General features: G+C 39.3%; 2 protein-coding genes across 2 annotated transcripts; both read left to right on the top strand.

Moving 5' to 3' along the window:
• Positions 1-230: 230 nt before the first annotated feature.
• LOC119899152 (endoplasmic reticulum resident protein 27) lies at positions 231-7,233 on the top strand. The gene is made up of 8 exons (XM_038713599.1): positions 231-352; positions 1,861-2,201; positions 2,974-3,059; positions 4,233-4,370; positions 4,507-4,623; positions 5,255-5,380; positions 5,559-5,756; positions 7,130-7,233. The coding sequence occupies exons 2-8, from the start codon at positions 2,144-2,146 to the stop codon at positions 7,169-7,171; spliced, it is 765 nt and encodes a 254-aa protein (XP_038569527.1). The 5' UTR covers positions 231-352; positions 1,861-2,143; the 3' UTR covers positions 7,172-7,233.
• Positions 7,234-11,619: 4,386 nt separating this feature from the next.
• Positions 11,620-13,371, top strand: bglapl (bone gamma-carboxyglutamate (gla) protein, like). Its single transcript, XM_038712681.1, has 4 exons — positions 11,620-11,770; positions 11,888-12,220; positions 12,345-12,441; positions 12,720-13,371. The coding sequence occupies exons 1-4, from the start codon at positions 11,710-11,712 to the stop codon at positions 12,820-12,822; spliced, it is 594 nt and encodes a 197-aa protein (XP_038568609.1). The 5' UTR covers positions 11,620-11,709; the 3' UTR covers positions 12,823-13,371.
• Positions 13,372-15,492: the final 2,121 nt, after the last annotated feature.

Below are 15,492 nucleotides of genomic sequence, written 5' to 3'. Positions count from 1 at the left end.
ATTTCTTTTTCTATTCATCCATCACTATATGATAAGATGTTCCTTTATTGATCCTAGGGAAAATTGTGTTAGTGTCATAAAGCTCCAGTATGAAGCTGCCATGATCATCCCATGTTGCACCAGCTGCTGTGATGATCAGTAAGTCTGGTGATCATGTGACCTCACTTGCTGCTTTTCATTAGTGAAGGAGTGATAGCAGATAGAGGACACCTGTGTCATGAGAGTGAAGGCCTTTAATCTTCTTGGTGGATTTTCAGGGTTGTTTTGTTTTTTATGTAACACAAATTAATTTTATTCTGACTTTCCACCACAAAACAAACAAAAGAAAAACTCCAAATTAACCTGTTGCAAGGTATGATGTGCTGGACTGTATTTATATTTTTAAGTTATCCTGAAAAAGTGTCACCACAAACCATTTAGAGAAAACATAAATCTCAAATGTGATGTTTAAATGTCTGCCACTGTGTGTGTTGTAATCATCACTTTTGCTTTTTTCAATATTTAATATTTTTAGAATTCTATGTGAAAATATTTTGGATTTTATTGATGCAATATAAAGTTTACAGAGTTCAGACCAAAACTGTTACCACCACTGTCCTTAAGAGTTCATTGTATTTTTGTGCACCCAGCTGTTTTTTTTCTGCTCTGTGGTCGAGCAAACTTTAACTTTCATGCATTTTTTAGTAGATTTCTTTTCAGTTCGAATTTTTTTGAGTATAGTAATATTTGCCATGGTGTGGTTATAAATAATTTTGCATTTCAGAGGCTTTTACATTTTTGTTTTAACATCAATACAAAAGACAACATTTCTGTGGTGGTTTGTGGGAGCTGGTCTAAGTTTGTCTCTCTAACAAGTTATGAGAAAATTACTCGTAAAAAATTTAAAATCCTGCTGAGTAGGGTGCTGAGTGTGCACTTACTCTACTCATTAAACATTTAAAATCCTGATGAACAAACAGTCTTATGGCTGTATTAACTGTATTTGACAACTGCAACAAATCAACTGCACCACAAAAAGTTCAAGCATGGCAATGTTTCCATGTTTTTCACAGCATTTCCACAATCTGTATGTCCTCAGACAGACATGTCTGATGTGGCATGATGTCACATCAGACATGTTGTCATGGTGCCATGTGACTTTTGGCATAATGAATATGAATCATTTTAAGTTATTCAGTTGATCTGATCAAATCTTGTTCTCATAACATAGTTTGGTTTTGGGGATGTTCACTGAGAATTCTTCAGATGTCTTTTCTTACACTTGCTAAACGTAGGAAAAACATACATTTAATTTTAACACTAATACATAATAATATGAAATCAGTTTAATTTTGCACAATGCAGGGAAATATGTCAATAGGACATTAAAAAGAAAATAAAACAAGGTAATAACAATTCAATTTGCCTTGTAATTACATCAGGCAAAAAAAGGTAGATTTCAATGTGTCTCCAAATACCAGACTCTAAACATGTATGTTTCTGCGGCAAGGCAAGATTTACTTCACTGGGTGTCTGAATGACGATGAATGGAGGAATTGGTGGAAGTTGTGTCCCTCCTGTGGTGAATGTACCAAAATGCAGCCCAGTTAATCTCTGGTCCTTCAGTGGGCTCACGGGCCTTCTCACTGGCTGTCTACATCCTTCCTGAGAAATAAAGCCTGATTATTGAGTATTGTATGAGTATAAATGATTATTAACCAGGCTGTTAAGTCAGCAGAGCATCCCACCCACAACAGATTTACGTAACACACTGTTACATGAACATGCTACTAATGAGACGTACAAGAAAGGTGTGAAGTATTTCACAAAAGCAAAGGTAAACTGGACTCATCATATCATTATTGTCCCTCTCACCCTCAGATCCCATCGTGCAGGCACATGCTTACAGCTGTCCCCTGTTGCACAGTGACACGTAGTCCTAGGTCCCAGGACCCCCACCTATCGTAAACACCTGTCTGGTTCCCACGAAGCCGCCAATCACATCCCAGAGAAGCTGCAGCAGAGACAGCCGGCTGCCATGTGGCGACCGTCAGGGGCAGAGCAGAGGTGACACAACTCTTCGTACAGAGTCTACAGAGTCTCCTGGTCATTGCTTGATTTGTGTCTTTTTTCCTGCCGCCCTGTCAGCTGAATCATTTGAAAAATGCTGATCACTCTGTTTTTCTCCCTCCTGGTGTCTTCTGTCATTGCCACAGAGAAAGGTAAACTGATTTAAGTAGGTTTTTTTCTAGCATTCCTCTCTCGGCCTTCAATGTAGAAAATCAAACATAACATAATCTGTGTCTTATATTTTAATCATACCAACTCTGTTAAAATATGTTTATTTATCCATGTGGTTCCATGGTGTTTAGTCGGTCGGCACCGACTTTTCAGCACTTTCACTTGCCATGAAATTTTGTACTGTTTTTCAGATAGACATTAATAATCCCCCGAGGCAGAATCCTGATTATTCTGGTGATCTGCTTTTACCTCTAGTGTCACCATGAAGTTGACATTTGTGGTTTTTAGTAAAACATCTCAACAACCATTGGATGGATTGCCATGAAATATAGACATTCATGGTGCTCAGTGAATAAATCCCACGGACTTGATCCCCTGACTTTTCCTGAAGTGTCACCAGCAGGTCAGAGTTTTCTCTTAGCTGGTGAAATCGCTCAACGCCTACTTGGTGGATTGACACAAGATATTGTCGAGATATTCATGGTTCCCAGACAATAATTCCTACTGTGCAGACTTAACTTTTCCTTGATTATTGGATAGATTGCCATGACATTTGGTTCAGACATTCATGCATCCTTCTGGATGACTTGTAATAATTTAGTTAATCCCTTAGCTTTTCCTCTAGCGCCAGCATCATGTGAGGATGTCTAGCATGGCTGTGGACTGTTGTAGTAGTATCATTGAGACAACAATACAACGGTGCAAACTATGTTGAATTGTGTGTCTAGTGCATCTTGTGTCTTTCTCTCTCAGACAGTGCCCTTCCCAGGCTGACTGACACCAAAGCTTCTGAGGCCTTCATCGATTCTGCCGAAGTGGTGGTCATCGGTTTCCTAGAGGTCAGTGAACAAAATTGTACATAGAGGAAAGAAAAAGTCTCAACCATGCCCTACAGAGGCTGTTTTTTGGTTTAGTTTATTATGCTTACATGCATGTGGCAAACCAGACATGATCAAGCAAATTAGCTGAGAGTGAGACTGTGAGGGCTCCAAAAATACAGCATTTCTTTGCACCCTGGTCTCGGTGATGTTGCTGTTACAAATAGATTTTGAGGAAGAATGTATTTCCTGTGGCCACACCTTTGGCAGCACTGGTGCTGCGAGGACAGAGAGTGGCTGCCTGTCCCACAGAGGCGAGCCCTTTGGCCAGACTCTGTGTGCGGGGGAAGATGGAGGGCCACTTGACAGGAAGACTTGTGGGATTGGCTCCATTGACCCTCTTGTAAACAAGTGCAAACAGAGAGGAGATTCATGAGAAGAGACTGGATGAGAGAGAGACAGAGAGCGCATGAGGATAACGCATAGTTGGACTGTGATGCTTAAGGCAAAAAGTGACTGAAATATTGGTGCTCTGACTCACTGCAAATGGACGCATATTACAGGCTGCAAAATGATAAATCGGATTGCCAGAGCTCATGCAATTCTGTCTCAGAAATAGACGTGATTCACCTTCCTTTGAGTCAGCCTCATTTCTCTCTTCCCAGTACATTTTTTTGTTTCTCCAACTTTCTGAATCTCTCACAGCCCTTTGACTTTTTTATATTTATAAGATCATCTTATATTTAGTATATAAAATATCCATTTTTTAATTAGATTATATTGTAAGGTTGTCAGACAATTGTAGTGGAGTAAAAAGTATAATATTTCCCTCTGAAATGTAAGTAGAATAAAATTCAAATACTCAACTAAAGAACAACTACTTTGAGTAAATTTACTTACTGTATTTACTTCCCACATCTGCCAATGCATACCAGCCCACTTTCCCTCCTCAGAGTGTCTTAAAGTGCCAGATTTAGATTTTTATGTCACACCCCGTTTCCCCCTCTTTTAGAATGAAAGATTTGCCAGCTTTGCCAGCAGGTTGAACAAGAAATTGTATTAAACTTACTACATAGTGAGCAATAACGAAAGAAAAACAAAAATCATTTAAAAAAGTAAAAGAATGTACTCCATAAGACGAGATATAGTTAAAACAATCTCCCTCTTTGACTCTCTTTCTCTTTTGGGTCTCAGGGAGAGAAGAGTCGCGGCTATCAGGAGCTCGTTGCAGCTGCAAAGCGAGTTGACTCGGTCCCTGTAGCCATTTGCACGATGAAAGAGGTGTGGGCTGACTACAACCTCTCCTCAGACACCATCACCCTCTTCCGAAAGGTATTCTACACCATCGTGACGGTGCATGATTTTGTCAGCATGAGGCATCTTGTCAAAAAATTCAATAATAAATATGGTGGGTCCTGTCAGTTTGATGATGATAATGATGAAGATGATGATGTGTTACGTGATCAAGGCAGATAACCACCAGGAGAACCTCGTTCTTGCTGAGACCAAGAAGGTTGAAGCTGACAGTTTTGTAAACTTCATCACCATCAACGAGGTCCGCTACATCACAGAATACAACCAAGTGGTACGTCCAACTCTTTTCTCATTTTTTTCTGGAACCAGCAGCTTGAAAATATATATAAATGATAAATAAAAGATGCATATAAGTATAAAATAGCAAATAAATGCAATATAGAAATAAATGCCTAACACTTCATCCATGTCCAAGATGTAACACAAGAACAAAACTAACATTTAAATTAATAATAAATCTAAATAATCTAGAAACAAATAAATGCATAAATAAATAAATACAGAAATAAATGTCTGTCAAATTGTTTTTTCTTTGTTGTTTATCCCTTAAATCTTTACTTCTTTCAAAAATACAAAATATAAATGGAGTTAAAAGCAAAGAAAAAAATTTAACTATTTACATTTTAACATTACCCACCACCCCTTCACCACCCACTCCATCATCCCTTTCCTACCACCCCTCAACAATGCACATTATTCAGAGTATTCCACAGATCTAAACTTATCCAACATAAATGAAAGGGCTAATACAAGAGCAACAAGTAGTCACACAAATGTGAAAAACTAAATAAAAATAACCCGCCACTGACTGTAAGATGTTTCTGGAAAAGGAGATCAGCAGGGATGTAATGTCTCCTGTCTTAACACTCATTCTTTGTAAATGCTGTTTTCCTTTTCCTCAGACAGCAGTGGGCCTGTTCAACTCAGAGGTGAAGTCCCACCTGCTGCTCTTTGCCAACAGAGGGAGTAAAGAATATTCTGAGCTCAAGGAGCGACTGGGAGCTCTGGCCCCTGAGTTCACAGGCAAGGTGAGAATGCCTGTGTGTTTTTACAGGTCAGGCAAGTTCACATGGATATCAGCCTAAATGGTTGTGTTATGCTTTATTGATATTCTTCAACAAATCAAATGCAATCCAGTGATTTTCCATTTCTGTAGTTACGTGATCTGATCGATAATGAGCTAAAGTCATAAAAACTATGTTCCAGTTCTTGTTTGTGCTGATTAACGGAGCAGTGAAGTCCAACTCCCGGTCACTGGGCTACTTCGGCCTCAAGTCTCAGGACCTTCCGCGAGTAGGAATCTATGACAGTGACTCTGACATGAAGTGGCTCCTACCTGAGGGAGAGATTTCTACTGAACGAGTGCGGGAGTTCTGCCAGTCCTTCATACAAGGGGAACTGAAGGTGAGCAGATGATGATCATCTGCTGATGATTAGACGTGTTCAACTGGGTATCTACAACTGCTGGTTAAGATTTAGATGCTGCTCATTGCAGTCAGACGACCTACTAACATAAAGAACAATTCAAAGCAAAAAAAGCAGCCAGGTTAGAGATTTAGAAATTCAGAATAAGTAATGCAATTAATAAATAACAAAAAAAAAAAAAGAATTCGTGCAATAAAAACACTTGACTCGTTCTCTCGTCATGTAAGAAAAGGTGGCAGGGAGTATAAGACACACCACTAATGCAGAACAAGAACATAAGCACTTCTTGCTGTTACTGTAAAGTATATGTGCCACACAAAAGACAGGAAAGCTCACTCACACACTAATTTCGTCTGTCAGAGGCAGAGTCTGAAGCCCCACAACAAGACAGAGGGACCAGAGTTAGTGCCAGGAAATATGTGGCACTGAAAAGGCAAAGGTGGACAACAGAGTGCATTTAAAATGACTTCTGACACTTATTCTACTTAGATAAATAAGATTGTAATGCACAAAATAATATATCTTTATTAGAACAAACAAAGTTACAAAGTGCATCACATAGCAAGCAAATATAATATAATATGTTAATCTATTTCTTATCTATGTTAATATAATAACATACAAACAATGCAGTTGTCGGCAAACTGGAGTCCCTTCCCATGTCATACAAGAAAGGAATTAACTGATAAAGATTTTGTAATTACTAATCATTTATAATTATTAAAGACAGACAATTGCGTAGTTCTTGAAAGGACCCTCTTCAGATTCATCACCAGTAACGCACACAATTTCAACCCTGAAGCCACAGATTTATACATTTCTCTTAGGCTCAATCACAATTTCTACAGATTTCTACAGGATTTTTTCTTGAGAAGGAATGTCACTGACTGCAACATTACAGTATAATCCCTGGCCCTTTACCTACACATATACCTGGCAAATGTGATTTATAAAGTTGAGTCAAGTCTATTTCATTTATATAGCTTATAATATGTGATCTGCACATTGTATGACACCCTCTCTCCTTGGACCCTTGTGTTTTCCTTGTCTGTTATATTCTTCTGAAACGGAATAAATAATAAAATCATTGACAGAAAAAACTAGAAAATGAAGCAGAGCCAAAATAGATTAAAAGCATAATGTGCCAGTGTTGCTGACATGGATGAAGTTAGTTCCTAAGTGAAGGCATTTCTTTGAGCTTTGGTCTGAAGGAAATTCAGTTCAACAGTGGACTTTTATGTCTGTGAAACACTACATAAATAAACTTCAGGTAAACTTGACATAAGTGACATGTGTTCCCTCTATGCTGCATTGTCTGCTATATTTCACTTACCACACTTTATGTTTTTCAGGAGGTGAAGCAGGCAGGAGCAGAAGCCAAAACAGAGCTTTAGGATTCACAGAAGGAATGTAAATGCATTTATATTAAATAAAATACTGTGTCTGATGTGAATTATTTCTTCTGTGAAAAGGCTGTGTGTTTGATTGTCTTGCCCTGCAATTTCTTTTTTCCAACACAAAGGAAATGTGTGCGTGTGTATATCATGTGTCCTCACATATTTATGTGTGTGTTATGTTTTGTCTGTTTACGCGAGTGTGAGCCCGTCTGCGGTCTGGGACACCGGCCACAAGTCGCAGAGATCTGGCCGAGTTTGTTAGTCTGTCCACTAAAGTTATTGTCAGAACCACAACACACCGACCTCAGAGAGAGTGACAGAGGGCAGACTGGGAAGACATGAACCGAGCCAGTCAAGATGCGGTAGTTAGTGGTCTCTCATATGATTCATCCTGTGTGTAAATAAAGTGAAAAACAGCATATCTACTGGATAAATTAACATGGAAATCCCCAGTGTAGAATGACAGAGGCAGCAATCATACACAGTTGAAAGCAGGGCATCAAATTCAATTATTAAGTTTGAGAGATTTGACTCAAAGTCATATCGGGCTCTAAATATGGATAAAAGAGAGTGTATTTAGCAATAAAGGCTATGAAAGCTCTATAAAAGAACAACAGATGGGCTGTAGACATCAAGAGTGAAAAAGTTTGGGCTTGTCCCCAAAAATACTCTCCCAAGCGAGAAGGGAATTTCAAGGCCCAGACTGGGATCGGTATAATTAGTAGTGTTTTATTGCCAAGTGAATGCATCCGGCCGAATTTGGGAAAGCCTGGCAGGTGGACGTTTCTCAGAGACCAGATGGAAATATACAGTATGTGCCGCCTGCCATCTGAGTTTGTTTACGACTGCTATCGAGACAGTGTGACATGAAGCATTGATGGGGGACCTCTGGGCGGCAGTGAGATGACAGTGTATTTTACTTTTATGCCATCAAAAGGTAAACTGTGAGATATTAGAGTTAGTCCCATAAATTTAAACAATATTGCAAGCTCATATCAGAAATAATCTGGTACTAGTAGCTAATTTAAAATCAGGTTTATTGCACAATTGTGTAGTTTGTTAACTTATTGTTTCTGTGATTTTAATAAATGAGTCTCAGCTTCCTCTCTATTTGATGCTATTTCCAACGTACTCAATTTAAGAAGCAATTTCTGACCAAAGTTTATGATAAATAAGATAATTGTGATCATTTTATCCATGTCTGAGTGAGCAGACAGAGACAAGACACAGTCCAGAAAGAGGTCCCACATCTGTGAGAAGGGATTATAGAAACATTAAAAACTAATATATAGTAAACTAAGAAAAACTTGCATTTGTCTCTTCACACAATAATATGCAGTACAGTGTGTGGACATGATGGCCTACTAGTGTGGATTGTGTGTGCCAAGACATTCTGGTAGTAGTGTAATAGAATGACAGCAGTCATGAGGAACTGTGGATTCTGCAATATAATGTTAAATTAGTTCATATTTACACACCGTAACGCAAAATCATACATCTAGCTTTTTTTTAATCATTCAGTTTAGCTAGAGCATATTTCCCCATAGTCCCTGTCACCTTGTGTTCTCACGTTATGAGTCTCTTGTTATGAGCATCCACACACAAAGTGAGGTAATGGTTTAAAAAGAAAAGTCTAAATACATGCCTGTAACTGCTCATTTAACTCGTTTAAGGTTGTTTGTTGCAATGATATGCTGCCTGTGTATCATGCAAGTGGAGCAAAGCTGGCAGGGACTAAAGAAGGACATTTACATAGGTACATTCTTTGACACTTTATTTAAAACAGCTCCAGTTATACACCATACAGACTCTGTGCTGTGTCATACACATTAGCAAAGTGGATAAATCCGCTGTTAATACAACATATCTTGGTGGTGCGTCAGTGTAGGGGTTATATTTATTTGTTTGTTTTGTTTTGTAAAGCTTGAGCACAGGCTTGTTGGAGTCCTGATCTATCAGGTCTGAGGTCTCCAGATGCGTTATTTTAAGGTCATTTACCAAACATAGTTATTTTACTGTAACATTTCCCAGTGCAGATCCCTGTTGGTGTTCTTAAAGGATGGGCGCAAAGGAGGAGATTGGTGAAAAATATGAAAGAAATACATAAATTATTTTGTTGGGTCATTTGTGTCTTAGCATTTGTTAAACCATTCATCAAATGGTGAAAAGCTCTTATAATGGTGCATGTATAATGGAAAATAACCATCCAAGCCTCTAATACACATGCACACACAAACACACACGCACAAATGAACAAACTGTAAAACAATTTTAGACTAACTAACACAAGAGAAATAAAAAAAACAACAATAAAACAGATAAAAGACAATGAAACATTTCAAAACATCAATATAATACAATAAATCCTTAAATATCATTGAAGTAAGGGACATTTAAAGTTTACATTTAAAGACATTTAAAAAGACATTAAAAACTGTTTCAGGCTTCCTCGGATCCTCTGGCAGCCTGTCTCAAAATCTGCCTCACCAAATGTTTCTGTCCTGCACTTTGGAACAATTAAAATACTAAGCCAGAAGATGGGCCTCATGGGAAGTATTTTAAAAGTAAATATTCAAATATCAGTATGGAAACTGACAGGGAATCAATGTAACATCTATAAAACAGGTGTATTGTGTTCTCTCCTTCTGGTCACAGTCAATACACAGCCTCGTCAGTAAACACAGTATTATATTTTTCCCCGTGAGGATAACATATCATCTAATATAGAAGAAGATGGGATGTTTATTACTGATATGAGTTGACTGGCAAGATCAGGCACAGTATAGTGTCTGTCATACCATGTAAGTGTGCGCCTGGGCGTGTAAGTTTTCCACTTTCTGCTGGGCAGACAGGAAAACCCACAACAACAGTACATTTCAAGATTTCAAAGAAGACATGCAACAACAAAAAGGTACTGATCCAAAGCAGAAATGCCTTATTTCCTGCCCATTCGGGGACAGTGGGGGCGATTGTTTACTCCAACTGTGTCCCCCATGCGCTGAATGCATTGACAAAAATGGACACTGGACCAGACATTGAAATTACATGGCACGCGGTCCAAAACAAATTTCTGATCCCAGGAATAACACAAGATTATGAAACACAAAGGACACCAAGGTCACTCTCAGGCAGCACTGAATGTCTCACTAGGCTATATGATGGATGAAGCTGTCAGGGGGCCCTCAGAGATATATATATATGTGATGTGATGAGTGTGTGCATAATTTTTTTGTTATCTAGATAGTATTTAAGCAGCGAGATGGTTCAGCAGTTTTACCATCATACCATTCTTTATCATAAATCACAGCTGAAGCCACACTCACTCACGCGGTTTTGCACAAACAGAAAACTGCATCCAAACCCACATGCATAACGCTGTGCATCCAACACATGGGGGTTGCCTTTATTTAGCTGTATATATATGCTGAAGCACATCAAGGGAGGCTGTGCATTGGACCACTGGTTGGCGATGGTAAGCCTTGGCCGTGCCTGGATCTGACCGGGAGCTCGACCGAGATGGATCTGTAAATAGTGACTGACTGCGGTTCTGGTGGGACTCTGCAGCACTCTAATTAAGCTCTGTCGCATAATGAGGCTCACTGCTGTTCTGTGTCACTCGATTAGTAGCTTGTGGTCGACTCAGGCTATAGTTTGGGGTTTGTGGGGGTGGGAGATCACATCTGGGGCAAGGAGTATAGTAACACTACAGCAATGACAGAACTGGCAAACTTGATGATAAAGAGATTTGACAAAAATTTAATTTCATTTTAAGGGTGTTTCATAGAGATCAGTAAGTTTCAGAGGTTTTGTTGCATTTCCTTATACTGCAGTAATGAGGAGTGATGATTTTTAAGGAACCTGAAGGGGATGTACAGGATGGGTAAACAGGACAAGTATAAAAATAATTTGGTTTGACCTCAGAAAATGATTGACAGGGAAATGAGGGCATTTTTGTTGGAGAAAATATGAGAAAAACACTGTTCAGTTTACCCAAAAGCCAAACAGAGAGAAACAATTTTCGGAATTCAGTTCAGTAATTAAATTTGACATTTATCTTTAAAATTAAAGGTAAAATATTATATTTGTGTGCATGCATGTGCCTCATGGAGAAGGGGAATTCCCTTACACTGTCCTCATGTTACTCTGTTTGTATTGGCTTGGCTTTAATGTGAAGGCTTACATACTATACGTACATACAGGTTTACATACAGAGCATGCACTGTACGCACAGCTGAATGCCTGGGATGTTTGCGGCCTTGTAAGTTTCTGCGCGGGTGAATGATGTTTTGGACTCTGTGCCAGGCCTGCGTGGGTGTTTATGGGAGCTTTCATGACAAGTGGAAGTGGAAACGTTGACATTTGATTCCCCAGCCAATCGGAGGGATATCTCATGTGTGGGCCTGGTCTGACAAAGGACGTGGACTACAATATATATTGACCTTGAATTGGGGAACAGAACAAGCCATCGGAAGAAAAGCTAAGAAGAGCAAGCCATCAAGAAAGCAACTAGTCTACAGAGAGAACTACAAGGCATCATGAAGGCTCTGACTCTCCTCTCCATCTGTGCTCTTCTGTCCCTGTCCTGGTCCATGGGAGGTAAGGACAAATTCACCTCATGATTGCTGTGTTTCACAATATTGTCATCTATGTTATTTGGAACCATGTTAAAGTCGATAATGTGGGTGTAAAAGTGTTGTTTCCTGTGATCCTCAGCTGTTGAGCCAGAGGTTGTCGTGGACCCCGCTGCCGACACAGCCGATGAAGCTGCACCTGCTGCTGACCCTGTGGCTGCTGACCCCGCAGCTGCCGCCCCCGATTCATCCTCCTCATCGGAATCTTCCTCCTCTTCTGAGTCTGATTCGGCCTCATCCTCTGAATCTGACTCCAACTCTTCCTCAGACTCTTCAGCATCTGATTCTAACTCCAGCTCCTCTTCCTCTGAATCTTCTTCCTCTGAGTCAGACTCCGCCGCCTCTGACTCTTCCTCTTCTTCTTCTTCTTCTTCTTCATCCTCCGAGTCTTCATCGGAGTCAGCCAGTGCTGAGGGTATGCAACATTTTTGGTTCCAGAAAGAATTGCTGTATGCTTTTAGAATTAATGTATGAATGTAAAACAAGAAAAGTATGGCTCTTACAAAGAAAGTCTGAGTTTGTGATGTTTGTCCGCACAGCGGCTCAGGTGGTTATGAAGAGAGACCTGGCTGCGGTTCTCCTGAGGAGAAGAAGAGCTGCCCCATCAGGAGACCTCACCCCTCTGCAGCTGGAAAGGTACACTCATTTAATAATCTAATTGGAATAAACTGACTCAGTGAGCAACAAATATACATATATATATATATAGCAAAAAATTACTTATACTTTGCAAACTATGTTGACAAATTCCTTGCTGCAAAGTTCCTACCTAAGAACAAATAATCATTTTATGTTTTATTCTGGTGTGGCTTACTCAGAACAAAAATAATGAATCTAAGTCTAAAGTGACACTTAGATTAGACTACTGAGATTTTACAAGCCATCTAACCCCTTTCCTCTCCTGTGCCATCCAGCCTGAGAGAGGTGTGCGAGGTGAACGTCGCCTGTGACGAGATGGCTGACACTCAAGGCATCGTTGCCGCATATAACGCCTACTATGGACCTGTCCCTTTCTAGGTTACAGACTCATTCACATGGGAACTGTTTTCTGTGTCATTTTTGTAATAGAACGGCGCAACAACTCCCCTGAATCCAGACAAGGAGCAGACAATCACAAAAACAAAAAGGGTTTGGCCCATGTTATGATGCTAGATGAAGCTTTTTAGGCACAAATCCTTGTGACCAGCTTTAGTGGTCCTGTGTAAAAAGGCTCCTCCAGGCTTTCAGAAAAAGGCACATGGAAAAACAAGCCTGTGAAGTATGTAGTAGCCCACATAAGATTAAATTATTATTCACTATAATACAATGAATGGTGCTACAAGTGCAGATGTATTTGTATGTTAATGTATTGATGTTTTTATATTGTGCTTTAGTCTTACTTTAACTAGAAGCAGTAGTTCTAGTAGTAGTGGATGTAGTAATGATGTACTGTAGTTTTAGTAGTAGTGTATTGATCATGGTAGTGGTTGTGTGCAGTGTGTGTAAGATGCACATCAGTTATCTGTAATGACTGTTACCACAAATTGCCTCTGGGTTTGGAAATAATAAATTATTTTTTTTGTCGAATTGTTGTTTTGTCCTCGATGACTAAATACATTTTTTGATTGTATCCCCTGATGTAAGAGATGGCATTATACCTTTAAGATAACTGATGTTTTGCCTGATGTTTTGCCTGAGTGCAGTGGAAACAAGCTGTAAACAACCTGCTGTCATACTTACAAACCGGCAAACTTGTTAGCAAATCGTTGCTTATACATCAAGCAGACAACATTAGCATTCATTTGTAGTCATATTTCTGGCCACCTGGCCAATGTAAGAGCATTATTTACTGCTTTCATCTCTGTTTTGCTTGACTAATTCCTGAGGTAAATATCTGTCTGAAACAGGGTTGTCACTGCATCTTCCAGCAGCATACAGCTAAATCAGGTGCTGTTTAGTTCCAGTACAGCAAACTTCCATGGAAAAAAGGGGAGTGGAGCACACTAATTGATTTGCAGTCTTTACTTGTGCAAACTGCAATCAATGGTTAATTAAGCCTATTCTTGAAAGAAACTGATTGTTACCCGTGTGACCAAAATGTATGCCAGTAGAGAAGAGGCACAAACTGGGGGTAGCTCTTTAGCTGCTAAATGCTCCACTGGGATCACAACAAGCCATTCACTGACTTTGTCTGTCTGCTATTGGGTGTTGAGCAGGTAGTGTACAGTCAGTTTATCACTCTGATAACACAATGAGAGTAAACCAAAACAGTCAAGTTGTGGGACAGAAATCCCAAATAATGAGCTGAAAGATGCTAGGAAGCTCCTTAAAGTTGAGGTGAACTGTGTACCTCTCTATGAATGACATTCTCATACAAGTGGTTATGTAATCAATTCATCAAAACATTGATCATATCAGGTTTAATGCTGACTAAAAACATTCTGTAGTGGATTAGTATCAGATTGTCTTTCATACAAAAACATGCGCAAACATGTCACATCATCATCATCGTCATCATGATCGTCAGCAATTTCTACCTCTCCTTCATTCAGCTTTTACTTGTCCTCATTGACTGCTTTTCTTATATTTACCACTAGATTACAGTGTTGGTCAGTCAAACACATTTTAGTGCACAAGTGATGATTTAATCCTGGATTTAATTGGCACACATGAAAGCTCTTAACTTGGGAGACTATTTGACATGATATCTACCTCTTCTTGGTGTTTGGTAAATACTTGTTTGAGCTCTCTCTCTGAGCTGAAACATGACCTGGAAATTCAGTGCATTGACTGATATCATCATTGTATAAATTGACATATTGCTGTAGGTAAGTTCAATGTCATGATGGTTTAGTTCACTGGTGGGCAAACTCATGAATTGCACTTTATTTTAAATTCTACTGTAGAGCTCATGGTTTCAGAAATACCTAATAAGTAAAGCAGACTTTTGGAGAAATGTGTGTAAAATCACAAGAAATGTGAATATTGTGATTTATACCGTATTAGACGTTAAGTCGTGGGTTTGTATATTTCACTCATGCAAACACCATACAGAATACTGTCAGACATAATCATGAAATAGCATGATTGAACTATATAATAATATATATTAGTGCTGGGCAACGATTAATCGTTATGAGCAAAATTTAATAATGAATTCTAAAAGTGTATTGCGCACTTTTAATTTAAATGTATTGCTATATACACTCACCTAAAGGATTATTAGGAACACCTGTTCAATTTCTCATTAATGCAATTATCTAATCAACCAATCACATGGCAGTTGCTTCAATGCATTTAGGGGTGTGGTCCTGGTCAAGACAATCTCCTGAACTCCAAACTGAATGTCAGAATAGGAAAGAAAGGTGATTTAAGCAATTTTGAGCGTGGCATGGTTGTTGGTGCCAGACGGGTCGGTCTGAGTATTTCACAATCTGCTCAGTTACTGGGATTTTCACGCACAACCATTTCTAGGGTTTACAAAGAATGGTGTGAAAAGGGAAAAACATCCAGTATGCGGCAGTCCTGTGGGCGAAAATGCCTTGTTGATGCTAGAGGTCAGAGGAGAATGGGCCGACTGATTCAAGCTGATAGAAGAGCAACTTTGACTGAAATAACCACTCATTACAACCGAGATATGCAGCAAAGCATTTGTGAAGCCACAACACGCACAACCTTGAGGCGGATGGGCTACAACAGCAGAAGACC

The sequence above is a fragment of the Micropterus salmoides genome, unplaced genomic scaffold (genome assembly GCF_014851395.1).
Source record: "Micropterus salmoides isolate LMB-PRFRI ecotype aquatic unplaced genomic scaffold, ASM1485139v1 Ms_hic_scaffold_12, whole genome shotgun sequence".
NCBI lineage: Eukaryota > Metazoa > Chordata > Actinopteri > Centrarchiformes > Centrarchidae > Micropterus > Micropterus salmoides.
The sequence above is the reverse complement of the archived record's forward strand: the minus strand, read 5'-3'. Positions and strand labels throughout refer to the sequence as shown.